The sequence below is a fragment of the Otolemur garnettii genome, unplaced genomic scaffold, assembly GCF_000181295.1.
Source record: "Otolemur garnettii isolate 467f Iridium unplaced genomic scaffold, OtoGar3 scaffold00110, whole genome shotgun sequence".
NCBI lineage: Eukaryota > Metazoa > Chordata > Mammalia > Primates > Galagidae > Otolemur > Otolemur garnettii.
Window position 1 is genome coordinate 1,690,209 of NW_003852505.1, and position 9,702 is coordinate 1,699,910.

At 35.7% G+C, this 9,702-nt stretch overlaps 1 protein-coding gene across 2 annotated transcripts in view; it reads left to right on the forward strand.

Annotated features, from left to right (window-relative positions):
• WDR44 (WD repeat domain 44) overlaps positions 1-9,702 on the forward strand; it is an 89,254-nt gene that overhangs the window by 43,188 nt on the left and 36,364 nt on the right. For both annotated transcript variants that reach the window (XM_003796987.3, XM_003796986.2), the window contains exons 6-8: positions 1,063-1,158; positions 2,193-2,329; positions 3,159-3,242. In XM_003796987.3, the coding sequence (XP_003797035.1) occupies positions 1,063-1,158; positions 2,193-2,329; positions 3,159-3,242 (317 nt within the window). The remainder of the gene's footprint in view (positions 1-1,062; positions 1,159-2,192; positions 2,330-3,158; positions 3,243-9,702) is intronic.

A 9,702-nucleotide genomic window follows, 5' to 3' on the forward strand; every position in this document is an offset into this window, starting at 1 on the left:
CCCAGGGGGATAGCTTGAGGCTCTGTCTCAAAAAAAAAAAACAAATGGTCTTCATTTATCTGACCTGTACTAATCAAAATTGAGGACTTTTAAAAATAATTTCCTTTTTCAATCATAAACTTTACATGCTAGGTAATGGGGTTGTACAAAAGACTTGATAACCTGAATTTTACCACAGCCAGATTCTGGGGCTCAGTATTTCTTAGATGGTAGCTGTTGTAGGGTAGCTGTTGTAAGATTTGTGACACTGTAGTCTTGTTACAGCCTTACAGTAGGCGTCAGCAGCATTTTATTTTTGTAAAGTCCCCAAGGTAAGAATGGTCTTTATATTTTAAAGGGTTGTATTAAAAATAAAAGGAAGAGGCCAACACCCATAGCTCAGGGAGTAGGGTGCCAGCCACATACACCCAGGCTGGCAGGTTTGAACCCGGCCCAGGCCAGCTAAACAGCAATGACAAATACAACAAAAAAATAGCCGGACGTTGTGGTGGGCGCCTGTAGTCCCAGCTACTTGGAAGGCTGAAGCAAGAGAATTGCTAAAGCCCAAGAGTTTGGGGTTGCTGTGAGCTGTGACGCCACAGCACTCTACCAAAGGGTGACATACTGAGACTCTGTCTCAAAAAATGAAAATAAATAAATAAATAAAATAAAAGGAAGAATATTCAAAAGAGACTGTAGGAACAAAAAAGTCTAAAATATTTACTATCTGGCTCTTTACAGAAAAAAAGTTTTCTGACTGTTGCCTTTGAAATATCAGTGATATACAGCCTGGGTTAATAGCAATCTTGGTAGAGAAGTGTTTTTCAGCCAGTTGCAAATTGAACATTTATTCGTTTTCAAGACTCCTAAGACATTATTTCATGGGCAGCAATAATTTTGGTGCCTAATGTTTTTTAACATGCTGGGAATAATAAAGGACCAAAATGGAGGGTTCCTTTTAAATTTTCAGTAGGTTCCATTATCTGAATTGTGGAATTCTTTAGAACTGTGTGTTGTAATGAATAATTGAAAATTATGGAAATTGACTCAGTCTAATTTCTGTTTATAAAATTATAATTTCAGGAAAATGGAAAAGCACCTGATGGGCAGACAATTGCAGGTGAAGTGATGGGCCCTCAGAGACCTAGATCCAACTCTGGGAGAGAGCTTACTGATGAGGTGAATTAGATTTTTTTGTTGTGTTATTCTTGAAAACCATAAAGTATTTAAAAAATGGAAATATGAAAAGGTTCTGGAGATGGATGGTGGTAATGATTGTACAGCAATAGGAATGTACTTAATGATCCCAAAATATACACTTAAAATGGCTAAAATGGTAAAATTTACCAGTTTACCAGAATTTTAAGTTCATTGCTGGTGGGCAAAAAAGTAGTTATGTAGAAGAAAAAGTGAAAACTGAAAATTATCTTTATTTTTGCTTTCTCAATATGCTAGATCTTGCATCTCTCACTTAAAACTTGCTTTTAACACCATTATATAATAGAATAAATATTGAAAGCAAGGTACATGTTTGATAGAAAGTAGGCTTTAAAAGAACTTGCTATTATAGATATATGTTATTATGCAAACATTAAATGGTTTGTATTATTTTAATGGTTTCTTATTTAAATTTAGTATGCATCTATTGGCCAATTTATTCAGAATTAAGTTTTGTAGCAAAACCTTAGTTTTTGTTTCTTTAACACATACGAACAGATAAAGTATTGTATGTTGATACAATTAAAAGGAATGAAGTACTGATACATGGTACCACATGGATGAACCTTTAAAACATGCTAAGTGAGAGAGGCCAGATAGGAAAGGCCATATATGTTATTTGATTTCTATGAAGTATCTGAAATAGGCATATCCATAGAGACAGAAAGTAGATTAGTAATTGCCAAGGGCAGGAACCAAAGGAAAATGAGGTGTGATTGCTATAATAAGGGCTTTTTTGGGGGGGTGGTTAAAATGTTCTTTAGTGGTGATGGTTGCAAAACACTGGACATACTAAAATCCATTGAATAATATGTTTAGAGGAGTACATTTTGTGGTATGAGTTATATTTCAATGTAGTGTTAAAATTATTGTGCACAGTGTTGACTATATCTAAAAAGTCCTTAGCTTAAATTTTTGACAATATTTGTAGTTTCAAAAGGATAATTCGGTTATAGGTCATTTGGTGTGATTTTTTGTTTGTTTGTTTACCTCAGGAAATTTTAGCTAGTGTAATGATTAAGAACTTAGATACTGGAGAAGAAATACCTTTGAGTCTTGCAGAAGAGAAACTACCAACAGGTATTAATCCTCTTACTCTACACATCATGAGAAGGACAAAGGAATATGTAAGGTATGGCCTAATGCTGTTGTTTACAATTTGTATTATTTCAGAGTGGTGAAGATTTTTCTTTCTGAACTATGGTAGTCCTTAATTTGGTTTCATTTAGTCCTCTTATTTTAATCTGGAATTAAAATAGAGCTAAGGTGTATATTCTTTACCTTTATTTCTCTCAAGACTATACAATTACTTGGGGAAGATTGTATAATCTTAAATCCCATAATATTTAGTTTCTTGGGGTTTTTTTTAAACAATTTGTATTATACTTGACAGTATAAAAACATAAGGCTAAAAAGCCATATGAAATGAATGTCTAGTCTTCTAAAACCTCATGAATTTTATAAATGTACTGTTTTGTAGAAAAATAGCTTTAGCAAAAAAAAAAAAGAAAAATAGCTTTAGAGCAAGGTGATTGACTGTATTGTGAAATGTATTCATGTAGATAGATCTAAGGAATAATTTTGGTAAAAGCAAAAGTTTTTTATTAAATATAATATACAGTGTACTGATGAGTGGGGAGGAAGATATTTAAAGTTATTTTATCATTTCTGTGCAGCACAGTTGTTCAGCAAAAAGCCTTGCTTGTAGTAGATGTTTCCTAAGTTCCTAAATTGCATTCACTTATATTTTATACATTGCACCTTGCTTAAAAATTCTATTCTTCAATCTCTGAAGCCTTTAAATTCATAGGGCCATCATATATTCATGTATATTAAAATTATATACAGTTTATTAACTTTTATTGTGATTCACTAATTATATAGTAAGTATATGTACAAGTAGAAATTTTTGAGAAGTATAAGAGAAATGGTTTCTTTTAAAATGATTTTCCTTCTTACAGTAATGATGCAGCACAGTCAGATGATGAAGAAAAGTTACAATCTCAATCAACAGATACTGATGGTGGAAGGTTAAAACAGAAAACGTGAGTTACAGTGCATAACTTTTTATTTCAAGCTTTCATTAAAAAATATGAGCACTGCCATGCTATTTTAAATCTCTGCTCTATCCAGTTTATATGTCTACCCACCACCACTACTCCCTGCCCCCAGGTGATACATTATGAGTACCTTGAGGTTAAAGCATGTGACATATAGTAAATAACCAATAAGCTTTGCATTAAACTTATATTATTTTTCTGCTGATAAGAACATGATCATCTTTAAAGTTGTCTTTTCCCTTTTCTCTTCATCTCTACAAATTGTACTTATCTTTTTAAATCCAACTATATGAGATTCTTCCTACAAACTATACTTGTCTTTTTAAATCCAACTATAGGAGATTCTTCCTGACTACTCCAGTTCACAGCAAATTTCCTTCTTTTCTCAATTTTAGTGATGACCTATAGTCTATAACTTTTTTCCTTTCTTGTATATTATCTTGAACTGTTTTCTGATGTTAAAGGTAAGACAAGTATATATTAAACAACTAAACCATATGTTGAAAAGATTGTGGTCTTTTCCATCCTTCTGTTTCCCCTACAAATGTCTTAACTCCATGGTAGGCATAAGGATTTTGCTTGATTATACATAGCTCACTAAATTGCAATAATTGAGTGTAAGGTCCAAAGTGAATTCTTCACTCGAGTCTTATCTTTTCTTAGTGTGTATCAAAGAAAGCATTGAGAATTTTTAAAAAACATAGATCCCAAATGCAGCAAACATATGGTAATACCAGGAACTTGACTATCTAACAGTGTCAACTATCAGGGACCTGAGAATTAGGAATTATTCAGCAACCGATAAACATACAGGAGAGAAGTCACATAGCTTATACACTAAAACTCATCATTTTTTTCTAAGAGAAGAGCTCCTTAGTTTTATTTAAAGCCATTATACTTCATTTCTTACATCATTTTTTAAAAATCCAGTCATCTTATATTTGAGATCTTGGCAGAATAGAAGCAGCAAACTGATAACATGTAAGTAGACATGTAAGAATGATAGGTAATATCCTTATTGTAAGACAATAATCTAAAAATTATGAAAGGTCTCATAACACAACTATTGCATATAGTAGTGCTTTCCAACCTTTTTCATGCCATGATGTACATAGAACATGATAATATTTGCACTGAATGCTGGTGTAAACTGATGAGGCATCTGAGAGCCAAAGAAACTTGGTCCAGGGTTCTGGCTTCCCTGGTCCTGTCCTATTGCCTTAAAGGCTGATGGGAGAACAAATAGCTGCAATCCATGAAAGACCCCAAGTGTTTTAAAGAATAGTAAAGATGATAACAATAACCCTATTAATCAAGGAAAGAAACTTAAGCAACATTAAATACCATGTAAGAAGGCATTAAAGTATGTCGTTTAGACTCAGTGCCTGTCACTCAGTGGCTAGGGCACCAGCCACATACACTAGAGCTGGCAGGTTCAAACCTAGCCCGGGCCTGCCAAACAACAATGACAACTAACAACCAAAAAATAGCCGGGCATTGTGGCGGGCGCCTGTAGTCCCGCTACTTGGGAGTTTGAGGCAAGAGAATCACATAAACCCAAGAGTTTGAGGTTGCTGTGAGCTGTGACATCACAGCACTCTACTGAGGGTGACATAGTGAGACTCTATCTCAAAATAAATAAATAAATGAATGAATAAATAAAGTATGTAATTTAGAAATATTCTTATCCAGTATGATTAAAATATCTGTTTTCTTGGCCTTTAAAGTGGTAATAAACCTATAGTTATCCAGAAAATATAACTTTGGAATTATAGGTAGCAAAGACCTTATAATGGTTTTAAAAATAGTTTATCATCTCTGTTTTTTGGTTATCAAAAATAATACAGAAATGCGTAAAATAGAAATGAGATTTTCTTCGTTTTTAACCCCAGAAATAACCATTGTCAATAGCTCAATGTACATAGAATTTTTTCTCAAAAAAGTGGAATTATACTATGCCTATAGTTTATCAGCTTGCTTTATGTTGAAAATGTATTATGTCACAGACGACATCTCTTTATAAAAGCACCAACAGTAAATTTATTGCAGTCTTTTTGTGATCAGACATGAAAGTTAGTGCTGGGAATACAACAGTTAAGAAGACAGTCATAGTCTCTGCCTTTATAGAGATTCTAGTTAAACGGAAGAAACAGTCACTAAGTGTAATTACACAGATAAATCTAGCTATATTTGTAACAATTGGCATAAAAGAAAAGTTTCAGGTGCTGTGAGAGTGTACAATAGTCCTCCCCTTATCCTCAGGAGATAAATTCCAAGATCTCCCCTCCCGCAGTGGATGCCTAAAACTACAGATAGTACCAAACCCTATATTCGCATATACTGTTGTTTCCATCTAACAGAGAAGACTACTGAGTAACTACAGGCAGGTAACATACACTGCGTGGATACAGAAGACATGTCCCATGTGGAGCAGACCAACATGGCATGAGAGTTCATCAACACTACCCAGAGTGGTGCACAATTTTAAACTTTTGAATTGTTTATTTCTGGCATTTTCCATTTGATATTTTTGGACCACAGTTCACCACAGTAACTAAAACCACAGAAAATGAAACCATGGATAAGGAAGGACTCCGTTGCCAGGAAAACCTGACCTAAAGTAAAGGAAAGGAAGGCCTTTTAGAGAGAGAGCTATTTGATCTGAGTCCTAAAAACTAAGTAGGCATTAGCCAGAGAAGGAGTGTTCTAGGAAGAAATAATAATATATGTAAAGCCCCTGAAGTGACTAAAAGCTAGGTCCATTTAAAAACTAAAGTGTACTTCATTCATTTTATTGTATTCCATTCTTCTGCAGATGAAAATTTAGTTTATTTCTACTTTATATCTATTCTAAAAAGTGCTTCAGTGAATATCTTTGTATATATAACTTAAAGAAACTTATAAAAATACTGTCCTTCACGAGTGCCTGTGAATTGGTCAAAATTTACTCCTAATTTGTACATTGTTTTGGTTTTTTAAATAGCATGTTCTTGTGCTTTACTTTTTATATCTTAATGTATGAAATCTGTGACTTAGATAATTAAAGAAGCAATTAATAAATGAGTCCTGGCCCAGTGCCTGTAGCTCAGTGGCTAGGGTGCCAGCCACATCCACCAGAGCTGGCAGATTGAAATCCAGCCCAGGCCTGCCAAACAGCAATGACAACTACAACCAAAAAATAGCAGGATATTGTGGCGGTTGCCTGTAGTCCCAGCTACTTGGGAGGCTGAGGGAAGAGGATCACTTAAGCCTAAGAGTTTGAGGTTCCTGTGATCTGTGACGTTATAACACTCTATCTAGGGTGACAACTTGAGACTCTGTCTCAAAAAAAAAAAAGAAGAGTACTATTTACAGAAATTTCAGCTATGTACTTGGGTTACATTATGTTTGGGAATACCTACTGGGAAAGTGCTACCTAATTTTATTACATGCAAATATCAAAACTGAAAGAGACAGGACAAGGGACCATTTTGGACTACAAGAGGATTCTATTTTGCAAGTAAATGCTTCTTTACCCTGTCTTTTTATTGGTAAAATGTGTTGAGGTATGTGTGTCTTTTTTTAAGACATAGGTTCTCGCTCTGTTGCCCAGGCTAGAGTGCCGAGGCATATTCATGGCTCACTATAGACTGAAACTCCTGGGTTCAAGCAGTCCTCCCACTTCAGCCTCCCAGGTAGCTGGGACTACAGGCACACACCACCACACCCACCTAATTTCTTTATTTCATTTTTGTTGTTGTTGTTGTCGTTTGGGAGACAGCATCTCCAGGCTAGTCTTAAACTCCTGGTCTCCATACCTGATTCTCCTATCTCAGCCTTCTGAGTTACTGAGATTGGAGGCATGAGCCACCATACCTGACTGTAAAATGTGATTTATTATTTCCAAATATCGGGGATATAAGTGGTTTGGGTTACATAGACCACTTTTGTAATGCTTGAATCAGGATTTAACTGTTTCCCTTACCCGATAATGTTCATTGAACCTGTTAGGTAGGTTTTCTCCCATACCCTTCTACCCCCTCTCCTCTGTCTCCTCATTTCCACTGAGGTTTACTTCCCTCTGTGCACATGTGTGCTCATCAGTTAGTTTCAATTTAGTAGTGAATATATGTGGCATTTGTTTTTTCATTCTTTAAATAATTCACTTAGGATAATGGTCTCCAGTTCCATCCAAATTGTTACAAAAGGCATGAAATCATCCTTCTTCGTGGCTAGGTAGTATTCCATGGCATACCTTCTTGTATGCCACATTTTTTTAATCCACTCATGAATTGATGGGCATTTAGGTTAATTCAGCATCTTTGCATTTGTGAATTGTGCTGCAATTAACATTTGATTGCAGGTGTCTTTTTGACAAAATAACTATTTTACTTTGGGTAAATACCCAGTAGTGGGATTGCTGGGTCAAATGGTAGATCTACTTCAAATTCTTTGAGGAATCAACATACTGTTTTCCATAGAGGTTGTACTAATTTGCAGTCCCACCAACAGCATATAAAATTTGCTTTTTTTCTACATCCATGCCAGTATCTATTGTTTTTGGACTTTTTAATAAAAGCATTCTTAAGTGGAGTAAGGTGATATCTCATTGTTTTAATTTGCATTTCCCTGATAATTAGTGGCATTATTTTTTTTTTCCATATATTTATTGGCCATTTGTCTGTCTTCCTTGCAAAGGCTTCTGTTCAGAGGCGAGGCCTAGTGGCTCGCACCTGTAATCCTAGCAGAAAAAAAATTCATCAAAATTCATTACCTTTTCATGATAAAAACCCTCAAAAAACTAAGCATAGAAGGACCATATCTCAAGATTATAAAGGCCATATGTGAGAAGCCCACAGCCAGTTTTTCACTACTGACTGAGAAAAAATTGAAAGCATTCCCACTAAGAACTGAAATAAGACAAGAGTGCCCACTGTCACCACTTCTATTCAACATAGTCCTGTTTGCTAGCCAGAGCACTCAGGCAAGAGAAAGAACTTAAGAGTATCCAAATTGGGGCCAGGCACAGTGGCTCATGCCTGTAATGCTACCATTCTGGGAGGCTGAAGCAAAAGGATTGCTTGAGCTCAGGAATTTGAAACCAGCCTGAACAAGAGCAAGACCCCATCTCTACTTTAAAAAAAAAATTAGCCAGGTGTTGTGGTGGGTACCTATAGTCCCAGCTACTCAGGGGCAGAGACAGTAGGATCACTTGAGCCCAAGAGTGGGGGTTGCTGTGAGCTAGGCTGACTCCATAGCACTCTAGCCTGGGACAACAGAGTGAGACTCTATCTCACTCCTCCCCCCAAAAAAGTATCCAAATCAGGACAAAGGAGGTAAAACTATGGCTTTTTGCTGGCAGTATGATCTTTTATCTAGAAAACCCTAAAAATTCCACCAAAATTCTCCTGGAATTGATAAATGAATTCAGCAAAATCTCAGATTAGAAAATTAATATACAGAAATCAGTAGCATTCCTATACACCAGTAACAGTCAAACCAAGAGTCAAATCAAAGACTGAATATCATTCACAATAGCTACAAAGATAATAAAATACCTAGGAATATGCTTAAAACCAAGGGGAGTGAAAGATCTCTACAAAGAGAACTATGAAACACTTGAAGAAAGAAATTGCAGATGACACAAACAAAGGGAAAAACATCACATTTGTGGATCAGTACAATCAATATTGTCAAAATTTCCATACTATCCAAAGTGACTTACAGAGTCCATGTTATCCCTATCAAAATACCAATATTTCACAAATCTGAGAAAAATAATTCTGCACTTTGTTTGGAACCAGAAAAAGAGTCTAGACAGCCAGCCAAAGCAACCTTAAGCAAAAGGAGCAGATCTGGAGGCATCACATACCAGACTTCAAACTATATGACAAGGCTATAGTAACCATAACAACATGGTATTTTCAAGATGCTTAAGACTAAAATGTAAGGCATGAAACTATAAGAATTCTAGAAGAAAACATTGGAAAAACTCTTCAAGATATTGGCCTAAGAAAAGAATTTATGAATAAGGCCCAATTGGTAGGCTTGGTGCCCATAGCTCAGTGGTTAGGTCACCAGCCACATGCACCAGGGCTGGCGGGTTCAAACCTGGCCCAGGCCTGCTAAACAACAATAACAACTACAACCAGAAAATAGCCCCGCATTGTGGCGGGCGCCTGTAGTCCTAGCTACTTGGGAGGCGGAGGCAAGAGAATCACTTAAGCCCAGGAGATCAAGGTTGCTGTGAGCTGTGACACCACAGAACTCTACCAAGGGTGACATAGTGAGACTCTATCTCAAAAAAAAAATCCAATGGCAGTCACAGCAACAAAAATAAATAAGAAAGATTTAATTAAAAAAAGAGAGATTTGACTAAATTTAAAAATCTTCTCTAGAGACAAGGAAATAATCAATAGAGCAAATAGACAACTTACTATAAAATATGTTGTTTTTTTTTTTTTTT